The 23,546-nt window shown below is 33.0% G+C and overlaps 1 protein-coding gene across 1 annotated transcript in view; it reads right to left on the bottom strand.

Moving 5' to 3' along the window:
* Positions 1-207: 207 nt before the first annotated feature.
* LOC111997508 (LEAF RUST 10 DISEASE-RESISTANCE LOCUS RECEPTOR-LIKE PROTEIN KINASE-like 2.1) overlaps positions 208-23,546 on the bottom strand; it is a 34,767-nt gene continuing 11,428 nt past the window's right edge. Inside the window, exons 2-8 of the mRNA XM_065778995.1 lie at positions 13,977-14,085; positions 12,786-13,420; positions 10,671-10,779; positions 9,480-10,114; positions 1,585-1,620; positions 830-1,328; positions 208-766 (exon numbers count right to left, since the gene is read on the bottom strand). Of these exons, the coding sequence (XP_065635067.1) occupies positions 217-766; positions 830-1,328; positions 1,585-1,620; positions 9,480-10,114; positions 10,671-10,779; positions 12,786-13,420; positions 13,977-14,085 (2,573 nt within the window). The 3' untranslated portion in view covers positions 208-216. The remainder of the gene's footprint in view (positions 767-829; positions 1,329-1,584; positions 1,621-9,479; positions 10,115-10,670; positions 10,780-12,785; positions 13,421-13,976; positions 14,086-23,546) is intronic.

Here is a 23,546-nt window from a genome sequence, read left to right as displayed (position 1 = left end):
GCACACTCCCTTTCCTGTCTTATAATTGAGTTTTTCTTAGCTTAGAGATCTTTCCCAGGTTAATGTTTAAGGGACATTGAAGTGCACACTCCCTCTTTTATGTGAAAGGTACACCAACACTTGTTTTCAAGAAGCCCAATCCTTAAATTAAATGTAAGATAATAATAAAGAAGTTATCAAGAAAAAAAATGTATCTAGAGGTATTATTACATTGTATTAATATGTGGTGGAGGATTCTTCTGCGGGAGATCTTGGAGGTGACGATAAGAAAGGTTTTGGAGGGATTTGCAATGCTTCTAGGTTTCCTTCTAACATTTCAATTACTTTACTCATGGACGGCCTATCAGATGGATTTGTCTGTATGCACCACAAACCCACTAAGATCATCTTTCTCACCATTGCAGTTTCCTCTATAGTCATATTAATGGGAAGTCCTAAATCATTGTGTTGCTCAAGACGCTTATAAATCCAATGAGGAAAATATATCTCACTGGTATTACTTACTCTAACATCAATGTTCTTTCTTCCTCCAACCATCTCCAAAATCATCATTCCATAACTATAGACATCAGATTTGTGTGAAACAATTCCAAAGTTTCTATTGAACACTTCAGGAGCTATATACCCTATTGTTCCTCTGGCTACTGCCATTGATATGTTACTCTCATTCCTTGGAGAAAGTTTAGCGAGTCCAAAATCAGAGATCTTTGGAGAAAAATTTTCATCCAGAAGAACGTTATGTGGTTTTATGTCAAAATGCAAGATTCTAGTATTGCAGCCACGGTGCAAGTACTCAAGCCCCCGAGCAATACCAATTGCAATTTGGAACAATTTTTCCAATCCTAAGGGCATAGTAGTTTTCTCCATGTTGTCCCCATGTATAAACTTTTCAAGTGATCCATTTGGCATAAACTCATAAATGAGAGCTCTTTTTTGACCTTCAAGACAAAATCCAACAAGTGTGACAATATTAACATGGGAAGTTCTACTAATGCTTGCAACTTCATTGATAAATTCATCTCCATTTCCTTTTGTTGCATTCAGGACCTTCACAGCTATGAGACGACCATTGAGCAGCTCTCCTTTGTAGACACTACCATAACCTCCTTGACCCAGTTTAACCTTAAATGAATTGGTGAATTTCTTGACATCTGAGAATTTATATCTGTTTAGCAATAGCGGTCCGTAATTTCTAACAAATGCCTCAAGATCATGTTCATTCTTTGTTTTCTTCATAAAAAATGGTGTTGACGTAGTTGATCTCTTACTTCTAAGACAACAAATTGTGACACTGGTAAGTAACACTCCAAGCCCTAAAGCACCAAGACCTGCAGCATAATTCGAACATGATTTAGGTGGTGGAAGTTATATCCTCTTAAAATCAGAAACCTCCTTTTCTCAACGCCCTCTAAAGTAGCTAAATTAACACATGCAATTTTCCGCACTAAAAATTTCGGTCAAATATTGAGGAAAGATATTAAGTCTTTAGAATTTGTAAAGAGTAAAAAAATCCCTGTTATCAGAATATAAATATAATTTTTCAAGTTGAACGCACTTAATCTATTTTCCGTTGGCATATCTTACCTGCAATCAACCTTGTATTCATGCTCCTGCTATGTTCTGCAGAGAAAATATAGTATTTATTAGTAAATACATAATGTGCACATATATGAATTACTTGTGAATTTCTTGGGTTGCACTATATCACATTTCTACTCAGGCATAGAAAGATGATATAAACTTGAAGCGGAGAAAAATCACCCTCTTCCATCAAGCCAACATCGTCCATCAAGTCAGCATCATCTATGTAATGAACGACTTCAACATACATTAAATGAGTTCCCCATAAATTACATGAGTAGCAATTAACGCACCAGACAAACAAAAGCGTAACTGCCGAACCAACGGGCAAAAGACCATTGGAGTCTATATCACCTCTACATTCATTACTGATGAGTGTTAATTTATCAAGATCATTTATCTCTCGACAGACGAATTAAATGCTATTCAATGCAAGGTGTAATGTACGGACATCAATGATGGATGAAGCTATAAAAGACATTCAATACCCTATACAACTAAGGAGTAATGTACAGACACCAACAGACAAATAGCCATTGGCAGACAATAAAAGCCAGCCATTAATACCAATGTCTCCTACTTAAGAATGCAGATGGTCATTCAAATAATGAAGACAAGGGCTATAAAAACTCACCCAAACCAAAGGCAAGGAGTTACACAACTCTCATCCCAAAAATTATTTCTAAGTTGAATTATTTTACAATATACTTCAATTAAATCTCATTATAACTTAATCATCGGAGGGTGTTTGGCAAACATCACACTCGTGTATCCATATTTCTCTATTTCATATCATATTGCAGGTTTGTCTTTGGATGAATCCAACGCCTTCGTCCATCTGTATTAAAAAGGAGTTCAACTGACGAATTTCATCATCAAAAGCTATAAAGCAAGAGAAGAACAACACTGAAAGGTTCGTCTCTGGACAAAGACAATGCCTTCGTCCATCTATATTGACGAGGAGTTCACCTGACGATTTTTTTGGCATCGTCAAAACTTATTCTTATTCACATAACCATTTTATTCCCTTAGAGTCTTGGCATCACAAATGACGTTAGATCATTATTTTCTCTTTTTTGAAACACAAGCAAAGCTACTCAAGTCATTGAACCATTTCGTATTTGCACTAACTTTAGACCTAGCAAATGGGTCGGGTTGCCTGAGCTCAAGTTGGGTCTTAATTATTCAAGTTCAAGTAAAAAAGAAGTCGATCTAAACGAGTTGTGAGGAGGTTAGGTCAATCATGTTATAAATGAATTAAACAAGTTACAAGTTGAGCAGTATTTTTTTACATGCAGAAAGATAAATAATAAGAAGAATATCATATTGTTTTTGTTTTCTTTTCAATATAAATAAGAGAACAATTAACAAAATCCCCAAAAATAAAATTTAAATAATATGAAATTCTTATGTTTACACAATCCAAAGTTTGGTAATGATATAATCACCATAAATGAATGAAAAAAAAAAACTAGGTTATCAGTCTCCTCAGGTGTACATGTTCATGTTGCATGTAAAATAATAAGTTAAATTACCTAGAAATATAACTAAATAAAAAGCTAGAATATAATCATTAATGAGAGTTCAATTAAAAAAAAAAACAATAAATGTAATAGATAAATCTAAGTACATAAATTTGAAACATGTAATTTGATTATTCAAAATTAATTAAATAAATAAATAAACGTAAAAGTGCTAAATATATAGCAACATACTTGAAAAGTTGTATACCACCTTACAAACTTGATTATGCTTTACAAAACCATGTAGAATTCAGCTTTCTTTCAATATTATTATAATTATAATTATTTAAAATTTGAGTTAAAAAAAAAAAAAAAAAACCAACAGTCTGAAACTATGAAAAAAAAATTAAGAGATTGAAAGAAAAACGATTAATGGGGGTGATGGAGGTATTAGGGATTTAGTGGCTTGAGAAAAAGACAAAGTTTGGCTACAAACATGGTTATAGCAAATGACTATAACCTCTACTAAAAAAATTAACATGACTACATATGTTAAAATATAATAATTGGATTGTATGTTTTTATGTTTATAACACGTATGTCAAATTTTTTATCAATCAGATATATATTGTTAACTACTCGATCCATAAACCTATTTTTTATGTATGATTTTATATTACAAAAATTTGAATTTAAACATTTAATTAATGACACAAGTATTGATCTTTTATATTTAGAAAATTTTGCAAGTATTGAGAATATAAGATAAAATATAATCTAATAATGAATTTCTCAAATGTCACATCCAATAGAGTTATAACTATTGGCTACAATCAAGTTTTTAGTTTAATGTTGTCTGTTAGAAAATATGACAAGTAATTCCTTATATTTATTTTAAGTTTAATTATTTTTCATTTGGTTGAAGTGTGGTGGGAGATTTGGTAGATGAATTGGTATTGAACTTAAACAATGTGGTGAAATGGAAAAAAATAAATTTCAAATGGTGTGAAAAACGAAGTGTCATGAGTAATTTTTATGTTATTTCATTGTTTTCTTTATACATAATTACATTAAAAAAAAAACTATTTTCTTTTCTCTCAATTATATAACTAACCCATTTTTTTGGAATTGTCTATGCTCTTGGGCCTAGTGGAATTTTTTTCTAGGCCCACTAAATTGATTCACATTTACCTATAGTTGGTATTTTGGTTTAGTGATAAAGAGTTATCATCAAAAGTGGATGTCATAGGTTGACTCTCTAAAAAAAAATATATATAAAAATGTTGTGCATATATATATATATATATTTAATGAAAATAATGGTATGCAATTGTTAGAACCATTATTGGTATTTCTCAAAAAAAAAAATATATATATATATATATATTGGTGGAGCACAAGATATAGTGTGCATTTGGGAAGCGCATTTTGTGCTTCCTAGCGGCACGTTTTTGCTTTAAGTGGGTCCCGTGCATTGTTCACAAGATTCACAAACTTCTTTTTTGAACAAAATAAATATTAAAAATAGGTCTCATGATACTATTCACACATTTAAAAATTATTTCGCTACAATGTTTTTTGATTTTAGTTTTCAGCAATGAGTGGTAGCCAAACAGACTCATAGTATGATTGGTAGAGCATAAAATTGTTAAAATGGAAAAAAAAATTAAAAAAAAAAAAAAAAACAAATCAAGCATATGATAAGCTATAATTTGTAAAGTATAAAGTAGAATATAAAACGCAGAACAAAAGTTTATATATAGGCTTATTACTATTAGCTAATTAAGAACAACTGAGAAATCAAATATATGTTTCAGCTTAATCTATGAAAGTGAGGAGAAACGAGCATGCATACCGTTACTTGAACGGACCAAAGGTTGCTCTCCATCATGGCAAAAGCAGACAAATGGATGTGAGGAGGAGTGAAAACCACATATCCCACCTGAAGCCTCACACCTCAAACAGGTAATCGACCGGTCATTACGGTAGTCCACATCAAAACCTTGATTCAATACATTCTGAAGTCCCCACAGACTCGTCAATAAGAGCAGTCCGTAAAATTGGAGCTTCAATACTTGTATTGCATCCCTCATAAAGGTCGTGGATACCTGGGAAGGATTCGTCTACAAAGCAATTAGCGGTATTATCTAAGCTGCAGGAAAAGTTCGCTCCATCCAATCCGCTAGCTTAAGGGCAGCCATAGAACAAAATTAGGTTTTGATCGGTTGGTGTGTAATATTTGAAGTTATTAAAATCCAAAGTGGTATTGACGAAATTTGGAGGGCATGGACTATTCCAGAGGTCCAATCTTGCAATGGTCATGATATAATGAGATTGGTTGATGTTTAGTACAAGGAACTCTAGTTCTTCGATTCTGATAATTGGGTATTCAGTGTCGCGGCACGTAAGCTTGAACTCTTGAAAACCGCAAAGTTCAGATCGATTCCCTCCTAAGAAAGAGTACGGAATGTTTTTGATCCTTCAACAACCAAAGGTAATACTGCACTCAACAAAGCGTGCATTGTCGGTGCAGTAAGATAGTTGTAGTATTGTTAAGAAGAAGGAAAGGGTGATGAGGGAAGAAAGAGCTAGATGTAGATGATGGGCTTCCATGTGTTATGTGTAGGAGACCATAGATCATTGAGAAAAGTATATATAACGCAGCCTAACGTTGAGCGAAGACTTCTTTTGAGAAGGGTTGAACGAAGACTGGTATGTCTGAAAGAGATTAAAGAGTCCTCTCCACAGATTGATTTTTAAACGGGATTAATCTGGACTCTGGAGCAAATTATCGCACTGACTTTTCCACACCATTCTTTTATGTCTGAGACTCTGCTGTTTTATGTTTCACAAGTCCTAAAGAAAATGGTTTTCCTCGGTCCCAGAAAGTTGCACTCATGGCCGAGTTGCTGAGTTCACCCGGTTATCGAAAATAGGATTAACCCACGTTTTAATTTTATTCAACCAATTGGGCTGGCAAATTGGATTCTATTTCAATCATCTTTAACATAAATAATAATAATAATAATAATAATAATAATAAGCCCGTCGTTAAATGAAATTAAAAGTCTTTGTTTTAAGTTTTGTGGTAAAAAAGTATACCCCAATGACTTTAAGTAGAATAGCCAGAACTGTCTTTCTTGGCAAGTTCATTGGGCATTTTCATCCACAAAGCTATGACTTTAGTCAAACTACTTCAAAGGTCTACTTGCCTCTACTAACACGGAAGAATATATCTTGATTCAGGTATATATATTTGTTAGGTTCTAGAATTTTAGAACAATTAGCAAATTATAAGCACAAACTTGTCTAGATATAAATTTCGAAGTCTATAAGTTTGATTTGACAAAATTCAAGATAATACAAGTCAAAAATCAAGAACATACAAACTACAAAAAGAAGAATTCAAATTCTAAAGAGTTCGACCAATCGCGACTAAGCTTTGACCAATCGAAATATGGGTTCTGCAGATTTTAATTTAGGCCCACTACTCATTAAGCCCAATAAGTGATGATTTAAACCTTCAAGGGTAGTCTTAGAGTCATAAATCGGAGAGTCATAAATCGGAGAGTTTGTGTTGATAAACCTTTGAGTCGGATCTCAAAGTCATAAGCGTGGGAGTTTGTGTGCTGCAAATCCAAGAGAGAAGAGTCTGTAGACAGCGACGGACCTACAGTAGGGCAGGGGGGGCCATTGCCCCCCCCCCCCCCAAAAAAAAAAAATAGCTAGTATATATATATATATATATATATATATGTCTGTGTGTTGAAATTTTTTATTTTCGTCCTAATAGCCCCCCCCCCCCACCCCCTCCCATTTATAAAAAAAAAAAAAACACTGGTATATGAATGTAATCTAAAAAAAAAATGGACTAACTGATCCAAAAAATAATAATAATAATAACCGACAAATTAAAACTACAAAATAAAAAATAAATATGGATTGAACCTAAATTACAATGCTCAAATTTTTACCCTAGCCTCACTCTTTATCCATTCAACCTCATCAACGCCTCCATCACTGCTGCTGCTGTTCTTTTCCTCAGATCAGATTTGGGCGTTGCTGCTGCTGCTCTTTTCCTCAGATCAGATCCGGTGTTGCTGCTGCTGCTCCTCCTCAGATCCTTGATCACAGTCACACACAAGTCTGGTAAATCCAAGAAATTTCTCTCCTCTCTCAAGTTCATATTTTTGTTTTTTTGTTTTATCTTTTTGTTTTTTGTCTTGCTCTGCCTTAGCCGGTTCTCTGCCCTCTGCGTTTTTTTTTTTGACCTGTTGTGTTTGTGATTGTGGCGTTTTAGTTTTTATGGACTGGTCACTGGTGTATTGGGTCATGTGTGGACCGTAGACTAGTTCGTGGTTGTGGCTTTATATTGAGTAATGTGTAATTGAGCCTTTTGTGTGGTCACATGTGTTTAGTCTTTCAACTGTTTGTAACGTTTTTTTCTTTGTTTGTTTTGGTTTTATCTATAAAGAAGTAAACTGGGACCACTAGGACTCTAGGAGTAGGACTTGAGTGCTGAGTTGACAGAATTGTGATAGTGAATTTGAATCCGTAAGACAGTCTTTTGATGAGTCATAAGAGATTTTTTAGTTAGATCAATTAACCAAAGTTATTAGTTTGATTGTTTTTATGTTATGGTTTTATCAAAAATTATTTTTTTCACTTTGTGTGATGTGATTAATATTAGTAATATATATAAACTAATGCTTATCTGTTTGTGATTATTTTGGTTATAGATTTTTTTTTTTTTTTGAGAAGTCCCTTTGTTTTAGTTGGTGTGTATAGAACTACGAAATATGGAAATAATGAAACTTTTTTTTTTTGGTAGATCATGTGTAAGTTCAATACAATATTAAATTTTAAAAAAAGAAAAAATCCAAATAATTCTGAAGTCATAGCTGATGATGCAAGATTGTCGACATTTTTATAATATCAAATGTTTAAGAAACACTTATTTTATATGTAGTATTTTGTTGAATATGAAATAAATGTTAGTTTTTATTTTCATAAAAAAAAAAAAAATTGTTTTAAGCTTTGCCCCCCTCATATTTGAATCCTGGTTCCGTCCCTGTCTGTAGATTCGGAGTTTGCACGTGGTCGTGTCAATACGTTGTTACTGGAGGTAGCAATAGATTTAAGGTTAAATCTTTTGTAAAAACTTCAATTCTTTATTAGTGTATTTGTTTGCCTTGATCTCATAATTAACCTAAATAATCATTTGGCTAATATATTAGGTTAAACAATCTGTTTTAAGGGGTCTAAACAAGCAAACAATATCTTCTCTGTCACATTAAGTGGGTCCTATGGATGAGTGGGATCCACCTGTTGTGAGTGAGAATATACATATACTGGTATACCTATATAGTTTCAAGGAGGTTTCAAATTATTAAACTTATAGTTTTATAAGTAAAAAGCAATAAATTAAACTGTAAACTTTTCTCTCTCCGTCGGTAACAATAGGATCCAAAGGTTCTAATCCATGTAATATTTACTTAAATCTCTTTCTCTAAAAAAAAAAAAAATAACAAACAAACAAACAATCAAAGCCCATAGATATTCACCTTCAATGAACGGTGTGAACATATACTTGATAAGGAAAAATCTATCAAATTGCATTCCAAGGCAACTAAAAGTCTACAACAGCCCAAACAAAGATTTAGCATTAGGATACAAAATAAACCTACAGCAGAGAAGAATTTACTAGGTCATGTGTATTAACAAAAAGAATTTTAATTATGGCTCTTAAATTTATATACTTGACCCCTCTCCCCAAAAAATCCAACAAATTGATAACAAGCAAAATCTATTAAAAAAAAAAAATGCACATATCTAGATAATAAGAAAAATCTTTGGACAAATCATAAATATGATCTAAGCAAAAACAATAACAACAAATTAATTACAAATCCTAGCAAAAAAAATATCACAAAAACCTAATAACCTATACCCAATTTATCCCTCTCACTTGAGAGCTCTATGCCCCTCTCAAATGACTCTACCCTCATAGTCATAGAGACAACTCCTATGTCAGATATTGATCACTTCATTCACACGTTAGTTAGACTCTGAAAATATTAAGACATGCTAGTTGACTTGCAAAACTCTTGATTATAAAATTCTATTATTAATTTTTTTTTTCAAAAGAAAAAATACAAATAATAATTAATAAATTAATGTTAATAATGCAATGTATTGATATTTCAATTTTTTAAAATCTAAGAATAAAAAACTTTGGCTCCTTCTAAATTTGAATCCTACTTTCATCCCAGGGACCCACAAGAGAATAAGTAAATCATGCAGTCATACCTTTGAATTAATTTTTCAAAGGTGTTATAGTGAATAATTCAGCATTATCTGTTTTCTTCTCTATACCTTTTTACTATGATATGTAATATAAATTTTTGACACGTGAAATTGACCAAGGGAGCATACCTTTGCAGCTGTTCCTATGTGTGCTTCCATCGTTGCAAAAGCACAAGAACTCCTCAGCCGTAGCGTTGTATCCACAATACCCTTCAGAGTTCTCACATGCAACACAATCCTTAACTCTTTCCCAATCAAGCACAAAGCCATCATTCATAGCCCCACCAAACCGATCAATCAAATCTTCAATATTAATCTCAGTCTGTATATGTCTCACTGTCACCACCGCTTTCTCCTCGCAATTCTTTGACCAATCATAGCCCTCCGTCTCATGATTCTCCACAAAAACGTAAGAGTGCCGGTAGCTACCATTAACATTCAAGCACGGGATTGGAGGCACAGTTATTGCAGGGTCGGAAGTGCAATTAAAGTAAAAACTGAGATTCAAATCAATTGAAGAATATTTCAATGGTAGTGTCTCTAGAGAAACGCTATGACGTGCCCTTGGCCTTGGGCACGTTTGGTTGGAGACATCAATATCCACAAGGGATAGGGTATAGTCGGCATAATTTATATCTTTCACGTGGTACCGGTCACCGTGTATTTCAAGTACGGCCGTGCCGTTCAGACACATAATGCCAAACCCCGGGTAGCCACAATATTGCTGATCAGAGGCGCTTTCATTATGAACCCAAAAAGGGTACCTGATGATAACGTTACTGCAGTAGTGTGATTGGCATAAAGGAGAAGAATTGGTGCCTAAGGAGTTGATGAAGAAGAAGAAGAAGGAGAGGATGAGGAGGTAGCTAAGGATTTGTGACATGGTGAAGCGTCTGAAACAATAGCACGCGAACCGGGTAAAATGCTACTTTATATATATCAGCCAAACATATTTTTGTACTATGCTACCAGCACAAATAGTTTCTCACTTACATTGGGTCTACCATTCTGCGGCCTTTACCTTTTTGACTTGTTCGAATTAATTACTTTATGGGTCAAGAAAATTTCATCCAAAAATTCACGCGCTTTCTCAGTCTCACACGGGCTTGGAACTACTATAGCCTCTATATACAAAAAGAGAAGGGTGAGAAAATTTCGATTTTCAGTTTTTTTTTTTTTTTCAATTTTTATATTTTCACAAAACTTCACTCTTTGGATCTATCACAATACAGCCTGTTTGGTAAAAAAGGTATCCCAAAACTTTCCATTCAATTGTATCATAAAAAATTTCCACTCATCCATAGACTTGCGTGTATTGACCTGACACGGAATTGTGGTCTTGCCAACACCTTCCTGGCAAGTGCCAGTTTAACAAATACCATCCAACACGTTAGAAAAGTTTCGGAGAACTTAAATGGACCTTCTTGACCTTTAATCGAAGAGCAGCTTACACAGTTTAAATTTTATTCTTAATTTTTTAAATTTGTTTTTTTCGGTTTTGGAATTTTTTAAATTTGAGTTTTATTTTCTTATTATTGAAACTTATTTAGGAGTATTTTAGTCAAAATTGACTCTTTATATTAAATAATATTAATTAGGATTTGTTTAAGACTATTAACAGAGCAATACAAAATCAAATTCAACAAAACCAATGAATAACAGACAAAAAAATCTCATTACAAATTATATCAGTAATTGCTAATTTTCATCAATTTTTTTTTTTTGACTATTTTGGTTTTAGATTTTTTTTTTTTTGAGAAGTCCCTTTGTTTTAGTTGGTGTGTATAGAACTACGAAATATGGAAATAATGAAACTTTTTTTTTTTGGTAGATCATGTGTAAGTTCAATACAATATTAAATTTTAAAAAAAGAAAAAATCCAAATAATTCTGAAGTCATAGCTGATGATGCAAGATTGTCGACATTTTTATAATATCAAATGTTTAAGAAACACTTATTTTATATGTAGTATTTTGTTGAATATGAAATAAATGTTAGTTTTTATTTTCATAAAAAAAAAAAAAATTGTTTTAAGCTTTGCCCCCCTCATATTTGAATCCTGGTTCCGTCCCTGTCTGTAGATTCGGAGTTTGCACGTGGTCGTGTCAATACGTTGTTACTGGAGGTAGCAATAGATTTAAGGTTAAATCTTTTGTAAAAACTTCAATTCTTTATTAGTGTATTTGTTTGCCTTGATCTCATAATTAACCTAAATAATCATTTGGCTAATATATTAGGTTAAACAATCTGTTTTAAGGGGTCTAAACAAGCAAACAATATCTTCTCTGTCACATTAAGTGGGTCCTATGGATGAGTGGGATCCACCTGTTGTGAGTGAGAATATACATATACTGGTATACCTATATAGTTTCAAGGAGGTTTCAAATTATTAAACTTATAGTTTTATAAGTAAAAAGCAATAAATTAAACTGTAAACTTTTCTCTCTCCGTCGGTAACAATAGGATCCAAAGGTTCTAATCCATGTAATATTTACTTAAATCTCTTTCTCTAAAAAAAAAAAAAATAACAAACAAACAAACAATCAAAGCCCATAGATATTCACCTTCAATGAACGGTGTGAACATATACTTGATAAGGAAAAATCTATCAAATTGCATTCCAAGGCAACTAAAAGTCTACAACAGCCCAAACAAAGATTTAGCATTAGGATACAAAATAAACCTACAGCAGAGAAGAATTTACTAGGTCATGTGTATTAACAAAAAGAATTTTAATTATGGCTCTTAAATTTATATACTTGACCCCTCTCCCCAAAAAATCCAACAAATTGATAACAAGCAAAATCTATTAAAAAAAAAAAATGCACATATCTAGATAATAAGAAAAATCTTTGGACAAATCATAAATATGATCTAAGCAAAAACAATAACAACAAATTAATTACAAATCCTAGCAAAAAAAATATCACAAAAACCTAATAACCTATACCCAATTTATCCCTCTCACTTGAGAGCTCTATGCCCCTCTCAAATGACTCTACCCTCATAGTCATAGAGACAACTCCTATGTCAGATATTGATCACTTCATTCACACGTTAGTTAGACTCTGAAAATATTAAGACATGCTAGTTGACTTGCAAAACTCTTGATTATAAAATTCTATTATTAATTTTTTTTTTCAAAAGAAAAAATACAAATAATAATTAATAAATTAATGTTAATAATGCAATGTATTGATATTTCAATTTTTTAAAATCTAAGAATAAAAAACTTTGGCTCCTTCTAAATTTGAATCCTACTTTCATCCCAGGGACCCACAAGAGAATAAGTAAATCATGCAGTCATACCTTTGAATTAATTTTTCAAAGGTGTTATAGTGAATAATTCAGCATTATCTGTTTTCTTCTCTATACCTTTTTACTATGATATGTAATATAAATTTTTGACACGTGAAATTGACCAAGGGAGCATACCTTTGCAGCTGTTCCTATGTGTGCTTCCATCGTTGCAAAAGCACAAGAACTCCTCAGCCGTAGCGTTGTATCCACAATACCCTTCAGAGTTCTCACATGCAACACAATCCTTAACTCTTTCCCAATCAAGCACAAAGCCATCATTCATAGCCCCACCAAACCGATCAATCAAATCTTCAATATTAATCTCAGTCTGTATATGTCTCACTGTCACCACCGCTTTCTCCTCGCAATTCTTTGACCAATCATAGCCCTCCGTCTCATGATTCTCCACAAAAACGTAAGAGTGCCGGTAGCTACCATTAACATTCAAGCACGGGATTGGAGGCACAGTTATTGCAGGGTCGGAAGTGCAATTAAAGTAAAAACTGAGATTCAAATCAATTGAAGAATATTTCAATGGTAGTGTCTCTAGAGAAACGCTATGACGTGCCCTTGGCCTTGGGCACGTTTGGTTGGAGACATCAATATCCACAAGGGATAGGGTATAGTCGGCATAATTTATATCTTTCACGTGGTACCGGTCACCGTGTATTTCAAGTACGGCCGTGCCGTTCAGACACATAATGCCAAACCCCGGGTAGCCACAATATTGCTGATCAGAGGCGCTTTCATTATGAACCCAAAAAGGGTACCTGATGATAACGTTACTGCAGTAGTGTGATTGGCATAAAGGAGAAGAATTGGTGCCTAAGGAGTTGATGAAGAAGAAGAAGAAGGAGAGGATGAGGAGGTAGCTAAGGATTTGTGACATGGTGAAGCGTCTGAAACAATAGCACGCGAACCGGGTAAAATGCTACTTTATATATATCAGCCAAACATATTTTTGTACTATGCTACCAGCACAAATAGTTTCTCACTTACATTGGGTCTACCATTCTGCGGCCTTTACCTTTTTGACTTGTTCGAATTAATTACTTTATGGGTCAAGAAAATTTCATCCAAAAATTCACGCGCTTTCTCAGTCTCACACGGGCTTGGAACTACTATAGCCTCTATATACAAAAAGAGAAGGGTGAGAAAATTTCGATTTTCAGTTTTTTTTTTTTTTTCAATTTTTATATTTTCACAAAACTTCACTCTTTGGATCTATCACAATACAGCCTGTTTGGTAAAAAAGGTATCCCAAAACTTTCCATTCAATTGTATCATAAAAAATTTCCACTCATCCATAGACTTGCGTGTATTGACCTGACACGGAATTGTGGTCTTGCCAACACCTTCCTGGCAAGTGCCAGTTTAACAAATACCATCCAACACGTTAGAAAAGTTTCGGAGAACTTAAATGGACCTTCTTGACCTTTAATCGAAGAGCAGCTTACACAGTTTAAATTTTATTCTTAATTTTTTAAATTTGTTTTTTTCGGTTTTGGAATTTTTTAAATTTGAGTTTTATTTTCTTATTATTGAAACTTATTTAGGAGTATTTTAGTCAAAATTGACTCTTTATATTAAATAATATTAATTAGGATTTGTTTAAGACTATTAACAGAGCAATACAAAATCAAATTCAACAAAACCAATGAATAACAGACAAAAAAATCTCATTACAAATTATATCAGTAATTGCTAATTTTCATCAATTTTTTTTTTTTTTTTTTGGATACCAGATAATTTTCATCACTAATTGTTAATTAACATATTTTTTAAAGTTCATCATTACTTGAATCGTTGATTTTTTTTTTTTTTAAGAAAAAAAGAAAAACGTAATTCAAATTTCATAACCAAAATCACGGATAACAAAAGAGGAGAATAGTAAGACACTAAGACTTATATTGCAAAAAGTGAGCAGAAGTTCAGTTGGCATCACTCATAATAAATAAATGTAAAAATAATGGGGGTGGTTCTAGTTTTCTACAACTACAACTTTTGCTACAACTTTAATATGACAGATTGTAAGTGATTATCTATCACTTACACATGTAACCACTATTTTTTCTTCACTATTCGCACATGGTCACTTCGCAGTTGTGATAAAGAAGTTGTGTAATAGTTTGTGGTACTAAATTTTTTTCAAATAAAAGTGATAATCAAAATTTGTATCTCTCACACATCTTTAAGGGTGATTTAACTTTTACCCTTTTTTTTTAGGGTTGATATGTTTATTAGAAGGATCAAGTCTTTGTCCTACAACCGCCGCGCATTTTTGGCATGATGATCATTCTTCAAGTAAAAATGCTTGTGGAATGTGAAGGTAAGAGTCGGGGTTCAAGTATTCAGGAAAAAGTCTCACATATATATACACTAAGATTAGATTAGTGTAGAATTTCTATCTTGTAAGGAAAAAAAAAAAAAGTGAATAAAAAAAGAAAAGGCTTTGACCTACTAACCCAAACCAATGACAATGGTATGCAATTGTCAAAAAGAAGTAAAGAGTAATTGTTTAGTACTTACACATGTAACCACTATTTTTCCTACAAATTATCATATCATAGTTGTAGTAAAGAAGTTAATAATTTGTGGTACTAAATTTTTTTCAAATAAAAGTAATAATCAAAATTTGTATCTCCGATCATACTTCTTTTCTTTAAGAGTGATTTCACTTCTACTTTTTTTTTTTTTTTTTTAAACTGTTGGCATGTTTATTAGAAGGCTCAAGTCTTTGATCTACTAACCCAAACCTATGACAATGATATGCAATTGTCAAAAAGAAGTAAAGAATGATTAACTAAGCCATTATGTGTTATCTAAAAATAAATAAATAAATAAAACGATGCCCACTATGTGGCCTATAGATGAGATTAGCCTAAGAAGAAGTACTATATAGTATATATCATCAAAATTCAAAACCAAACCAAGAAGAAGAAATATGTTTTCAGCCTAATCCAGGAATGTGAGAAGAGAAAAGAGAGTACATATTGTTGCCTGGGCAGTTATAAGAGCACTCCCCATCACGGTAAAACCAGACAAATTGGTGTATTACGTTAGAACCGCAATTCCCACCTGATTCCACACACCCGTTTCGGGCAGTATTGTGAAAGGGGTTGTAGTCCACATCGAATCATCGATTAAGCGGTATTCAAACACACCTGTAATCAACGATAGTACTATAATTCAAAATGGTACTGAGGTTGGTTTCAAGACAAGAACCACCGCAGAGGTCCAATCTTGCAATAGTCATGACGTCTTGAGATTCGCTGATGTTTAGTATAAGGAACTTAGTTCTTCAAATTTGATAATCGGGTATTCATTGTTGTAGCACTCGAGCTTGAACCCTTGGCGACCGCAATATTCAGTTTGATTACCCCCAGAAAGGGTAATAAACGTTTTTGATTCTTCCACGCTCATAAAGATGACTGCACTCAACAAAGCGGCATCCTCGGTGCAGTAAGATGGTGGCAATATTGCTAAGAAGAAGGAGAGGGTGATGAGGGAAGAGAGAGCTAGATGATGGGCTTCCATGTGTGATGTGAAGGAGAGATCACAGAGAAAAGAATAAGATGAGATGTAAGTCTTTTTTTTTAATAAGATGTAACGTTAATAATGCGTTTACAACGTTGAACGAAGACTGGTAAATGTTCAACCAAAAAAACGAAAGAAGAAGACTGGTAAGTCCTAAAGAGATTCCAAGTCCTCCTCCTCAGATTGATTTCTAAATGGGAGGCACAATTTTCCACCGACTTTATCACAACATTACTGTTTTTCTCATTCCCTGAAAGTTGCAACCCTAGTTAAGTTGTTGAGTTCACCCAGTTATCTTTTTTTTTTCTTTTTTTCTTTTTTTTTTTTTTTTTTTATGAACCAGAAATTTTATTAAGAGAGAAAACAAACTACACAGAAAAACGAGCCTTATCCTGAATAATAGAAACAAAAGAAGAGGGGTTGTTACCAACAACAAAAGACCAAAAAAATTACAAGCTAAAGACCACTTTGCTAGAGAATGAGGAGCCATATTGCACAACTTGGGCACCCAACAAACAGAAACCTTAGAAGAAATGCCAAGAGAATTCGAGAGTCATCACAAATGGACTTGATTCTCCCCTTGGGGNGGTTGTAGTCCACATCGAATCATCGATTTAATACTTCCTGAAGTGCCGGGACTACACCCACAGACTCATCAATAGCATTCCGTAAAATTGGAACACGGATTTTTTCTCTGCATTGCTCATGGTCCGGAAAATGGATCTTTGCTGACGATTCGTTTACAAAGTAAGCGTTATTATTTGCATCAATACCTTCAAAGGTGCACGTAAATCTATTTTAGACTGGTATAAGTGTATTGACTTGAGGAGGGCAATCATAGAACAAAGTTATGTTTAAAATGGTTGAAGTGTAGTGTGCGTTTGGCTTAATTAACTATTCAGCTTATTTTTTGCAACTATTCATAGGCATCATGGTACTTTTTGGTGCTATTCATAGGTTTTACTGTACTTTTTCAACTAACTTTTATTTTTATTTACAGTACTTTTAGTAATAATATTTCAATTTTACAAAATAAGCGGTATTCAAACACACCTGTAATCAACGACAGTACTATAATTCAAAACGGTACTGAGGTTGGTTTCAAGACAAGAACCACCGCAGAGGTCCAATCTTGCAATAGTCATGACGTCTTGAGATTCGCTGATGTTTAGTATAAGGAACTCTAGTTCTTCAAATTTGATAATCGGGTATTCATTGTTGTAGCACTCGAGCTTGAACCCTTGGCGACCGCAATATTCAGTTTGATTACCTCCCCAGAAAGGGTAATAAACGTTTTTGATTCTTCCACGCTCATAAAGATGACTGCACTCAACAAAGCGAGCATCCTCGGTGCAGTAAGATGGTGGCAATATTGCTAAGAAGAAGGAGAGGGTGATGAGGGAAGAGAGAGCTAGATGATGGGCTTCCATGTGTGATGTGAAGGAGAGATCACAGAGAAAAGAATAAGATGAGATGTAAGTCTTTTTTTTAATAAGATGTAACGTTAATAATGCGTTTACAACGTTGAACGAAGACTGGTAAATGTTCAACCAAAAAAACGAAAGAAGAAGACTGGTAAGTCCTAAGAGGGGGGGGGGGGGGGGGGGGGCGCAGTTTCCAAATCAGAAAGAAGATTGGAACAAACTTGGGAGTCTGATTCTATGATAATCACCTCAAAATCCAAGTTAGCTGCCAAGGTTAGAGCCCATTTAATAGCTTCAACTTCTACTTGATGAGGGAAGATGGTATTCACTATCTTATATCTTAGAACAAGCAAAAACTAGCTCTCCTCTCCAGTCTCTGGCGACAAATGCAATTGAAGAGCAATGAGGGCCTACAACAGCATCAACATTAATTTTGATTGAAGAAATGGAGGGAGGGGTCCACTGATGTGAAGGAGCCAAGGTGGCCTGGCTTGAGACAAAGGGCCTAGCAGACTTGTGTTCAAGAAATGTAATACCCTAAAAAAAAAAAAAAAAATTAAAAGGAAGGCTATTTTAGTAAATTTGTTTATGGGGACAATTTTATAATTTATATTTCTAAGGGGTTTTTAGAAAATAAGGTTGAGACCCTAGCTATATATAAGCTTATTATGTCAACGTATATGGGGGGATATTTTGAGAGGGGAGACTACCCAAATTACTCCAGTGGAGAAGGTTTGATTGCACAATTGAGGTAAGAGCTTAAGAATTTCTTTCTTGTCAAATCTAAGTTTTATTTAGAATTAGAGTATTTTTTATGTGGGTATTTTGGCCAGTAGTGAAATTATTTAATTATTCAAGAGATTTAATGATGCAAACGAAGAAAAGTTTGGATTTATTTTCAATAAACTAGACGCTATTACTGTAGATGCTTCTACATTCAGTAACTTAAATCTTTATTTATGCCTTTTGCTGCATTGAACGGAGATGGAATTTACAGATTTTTAGACTTCGTGAAACAAGTTTTTGCATAGCCCTTAATTTAAGGAATAGTACCGAATTATTGGAGTTGAGGTCTGACAAGTTTAAAAAAAAAAGAAAAAAAATTGTGTATCTGTAAAAGCCTAGGTGCTTTGATAGAGATGATATACTCATGTATTTAGTTTTGTCCTTATCTCAAAAGTGAGCTAAAGGTGGCAGGTGGCAGGAAAGTAAAGGAAATTATATATTATGAATATGTAGATTTTTTGTGAGTTAATAATGAGAAATTATTAGTTTTTTTTTTTTTTTAGTAATTTCTCTTCTGGCTGGGTACCGTTATAAGTTTTTCTTAAATTATTTAATTATTGAGTAAATGATACTTGTAAAATTGTTTTAGGTGAAATTTAAGGATTTTTAGAGGAAGTGTTAGGGAAAAGTTTCTTTTGGAATAGTTTTTGGAGGTAAGTAACCCTATCCTAATTGGTTTTATTTTGCGTATTTTAACTATTGAAAATTGTTTACAGTTGTTACAATTTTGTTTCTGTTGTATTACTGATTTCAAGTAAAGAATTATAACAAATATATCTGATTACTGAATATATAATGTATTTTATTTAATCGTTTTTAGCTATACCGATTCAAAGTAAAGAATAAAGAACTTTCACAAATATTCATGAGCATTGAATATGTTAGAAATTTAGACCCCTTAACCCAACCAAATTAACCTAGTTAATTAGCCAAGTGATTAACTTAGTCAAATTATGCAGTTTTAGGTTATGACAATCACACAATCATATCAAGAATATAAAGCAGCGGAATAATAAATAACTCAATGATATGATCACCTAGGAAACCACACGGTAAAAACTTGGGATGGATTTGACCTAGCTATCCTCAAGGTAAACCTGAATCCACTATGCGAAAGAATCAAAATTCATACAAAAGGACTTACAAGCTCCCCGATTGACTTCCTAATGCTACCCACCAGTAGAACTTACTGACACGACCACGTGCAAGCTCCGAATCCACGGACTCCTTCTTTCTTGAATTCTCCAATCAGCTACAAGCACTCACGCTTGTTATTCTTTAAGCTCCAATGGCAGCAACCGAGTTGATCATCAAGATAATGAAATAATCTCTACCTTGAAAACCCTAAGTTCATGTGGAGGAAAGCTCCTCAAGGATCTCACAAGAGATTCACATGAACAGCAATATGAGCAACAAAGACCTTAGAGAGATTTGGGTACAAAACCCTAGATACAAAAGAGGAACTCTCTTCTCTCTCTCTAAAAGCTCTAATAAACGTGGCTTAGGTTTTCCTTTATATACTGGGAGAATTAGATCTGAAATCCTAATCCTTAATGGGCTTGGGCTGAGTTGGAAATTCTGCAGAAAAAACATTCTGTCCGAGATTCGATCGATTGAGTCTAATTTTCGATCGATCGAGTCAGGCCGAAAGTCACTAATACTTTTGCAGCCACTTGATTCTAACTTTACATAAAACGCCTACACTTTGAGCAAGTTTAAACAAGACTAACAACTTGTTTTGACCATGGTTTGCCAATAATACATATTAGAGTTCTAAATAAATAAAATCCTAAATCTTTAGAACCTAACAAACTCCCCCTTTGGCAATCCGTGACAGAACACAAATTAAAAACTCAAAGTTTACAACTAAAAACCCTTTACAAAAATAATGCTTATAACACAAATTCAATCCTAACTACTATCCATCAGTTGTAAGTGTAGACAGCAGTTCAATTGAATCAACCTGTATATTTCTGAAACACTAAACAAAACACATAAACGCATGTGTGGAAAATACAAGTAAACAAAAATAAATTCTTGATTTCACATAACACAAAATAAAGGCATATACCAATGAAGAACTCATAAGTATAGATCAATAAGAAGTGAAACAAGAAACATATAAATCAAAATAAATTATAACTCTCCCCCTAAGTTAGATACATCAAAAAGTTTTTATATTCTCCCTCTAAACAAAATAAACAGGTCATCTATGTCTCCCTCTTTTTGTCACGTATTGACAAAGACTACCTAATCAGAAGGTAGACAGAAAATATACGCAACAGAGTAAGAGAAAATAGATATAACTCTCCCTAAAAAGAGCAACAACTCCCCCTAAGAATCACAAAGGTTAAAAAAAAATTTCTCCCCCTATAAAAATAGGAAAAACAAAACAAGTTTTAGGAAAAATAGTTTTGGGGAAAAATAAGGGGGGTGGGGATAAATAAAAAGACACAAACCAAGTTTTAAAAAAAACTAAGTTAAGGATACACATAAAGAAAAAAAATTCTCTCTTTCAATAAAATGCAAACATGGTACTATGTGACGCATAAATAGTTGCATGATTAGAAAAAATATTTGCATATTGATTATCTATCATATCTTTTAAGAAAAAAAATTTCTGCAGTTCACACATAAGAAATAGCATATACTAGAATGTACAAAACTCAAAAATTAATCAATCAATTTTTAAATCAAGTTGAGTACCCAATTTAGCAAAGTGTATGCATGTGTGAAAACAATGAGAGATATGACTGCAAAACTACAAGATGGATACTAAAATCAATGCAATGCATGTGAATCCTAAACATAAATGATGCATGAAAAAATATGTCATAATGCATGCTCTAATGCAGTGAAACTAAGTTCAATATAAGTTCAAATTCACAAAATTAGCTTAAGCATAGAGTTTCTAACAAAAATCCCAAAAAATTTGAAAACCACTTGAATGTTTTGAAATAAATTGACGAATTGACCATTACACATGAGAGAGATCAAATAAGAGTGATCAATTACATCAAAACAACAAGCCAATTTCATCAATTTTAACCCAATTGAACAAAATCCCCAATTTGGGTACATTCAAGCTCTAGAATTTCCAATTTCTCAAACTTGAAACACATTTTGCATTAAGATCAAGGAACTTTTAATCTTGGATAGCCACAACAAGATCACACACAATAAAATGTACCAAGTTTAGCAAAGAGTAACTTGTGTAGTGTGTGCAACTAGCAAAAACTTGAGAGATATGTGAGGTGATACGTGAATAGAAATCAAACACAAAGTCTACAAAATTCATCACATAGAATTTGAAAGAGACTATCACCTAAAGAGTTACATCCTATAACTCTCACATCTCATAGAACAAAAACTTGCAATCATGTAAGTTTCTTGAATTTGCCTCATAATATACACACCAATTTTAATTATGTGAAATAGCATCAAGCCTAATAGCACACACCAATTTTAAGTATTAAGCAATTAACCGAGACTACACCTTATGTTTTTTTTGTACATGTGCTACACTTTCTCAAGCACAAAATCTTATGATATGCACTAAGGTGTTCATGATTGGCTAGTGAATAGTGGTGAGATGATTATTTATGCCTTTCTCAAAATGATCAAGTCCAACAATCAAAAGCATGTGATTTCAAGATCAAGACAAAGTGATCAAAAACTATAAACATCTTTCCCATACAACATGCACTACAAAGTTTCAACTAGTAAAGTGCAGTAAATAAGCTCATCAAAGCTAAACAAGGTACATAAACTTGTTATGTAAAGATAATATGACCAACCCTTGATTATAAATCCAAGATGTGACAAACAAAACACAAAAATCTTTTTGGTTTTAAAAAAGAATTTATAACCACTTGTTGAGATTTTGAAAAATTTTATGATCAAAAAAAAAAAAAAAAAACACACATTGTGCTAAATGAACAATGCAAATGCAATGCATGACAGTGTTTAACTAAGCTATAGAGGGTACACAGACAAGAAATATCAATTTCTTAATTAACCCATGAGTACATGTACAAACTAGTACATACCCATATAAAATCAAAAATAGCTTAGCACAAACTATTCAAGTTTCTGCACAATGTCAAGCATGTTCTAAATCAAGAGAGAGATATCATAACTCATGTAATCCTCAAAAAAAATAAAACAAGACACAAAATAAAATATTTTTTCTTGTTTGAGAATTTTTCAATGTTTTTGGATTTTTTTAAAAATAAAAACAACCTAAAAAACAAAACAACCAAAAACAGAAACAAAACATGTCCACAAATAATTGAAAGCATTAAATCAGGGACAAGTTAGCAACACTCACCTTGGAGAATCTTTTCTCACCCATTTAGCACGAGTATTCGGCTTTGTAAGTGAAAATCCATGTGAAGCAGAGTGTATTTGAGGAATTACACCAATCTTCTGAGAGAGACTAAAATCTTGCAAATTCCTTTCACAAGCCAACAAGCTTAAATTTTTCAAAAACATATGAAACAATTTATTTGGACTTATGGCAGGAGAAATATCATCACATATCCTAGATTGACATACAGAATGCTTAAATTTTAATTTATGATAATTAGGACGAATGTGACCGGAGACACCACAAAAGTGACAGACAGGAACAAATTTAGGAACATCAGTATTCCTAACAACAAATCTAGTGTCAGATTTTGGTTTTTGCCTCAACAAAGAACAATTTGGTCTAATATGACCAACACCACCACAGAGGTGACAGGTAGGTACAAAAATAGATTTATTATGCTCTCTAACAGTAGGTTTAGAACCTAACAGAATATAAGATTTATTTTATTTAATTGTTTTTTTTTTTTTAGCTATATTGATTTAAAGTAAAGAATTATAGAAATATCACAAATAGATTTGAATATTGAATATATGATTATATACATATATATTTGAATGAGATATACTTTTGTTAGAAACTATGATTTCATATATATGATTATAAATAATCTGACTATGAATTTATTCTGATACCCAGCCAATGGGAGTTATTCATTGGTACTCTGATACCCAACCCAATAAGGGTTATTCATTGGTACTCTGATACCCAGCCAATGGGGGTTATGGGGGTTATTCATTGGTATTAAGACACCCAAACCAATGGGGGTTATTCATTGGT

Source organism: Quercus suber, unplaced genomic scaffold (assembly GCF_002906115.3).
Source record: "Quercus suber isolate HL8 unplaced genomic scaffold, Cork oak 2.0 scaffold_195, whole genome shotgun sequence".
Taxonomy (NCBI): domain Eukaryota; kingdom Viridiplantae; phylum Streptophyta; class Magnoliopsida; order Fagales; family Fagaceae; genus Quercus; species Quercus suber.
Note: the sequence above shows the minus strand (reverse complement) of the source record. Positions and strands in the feature narration are given on the sequence as shown.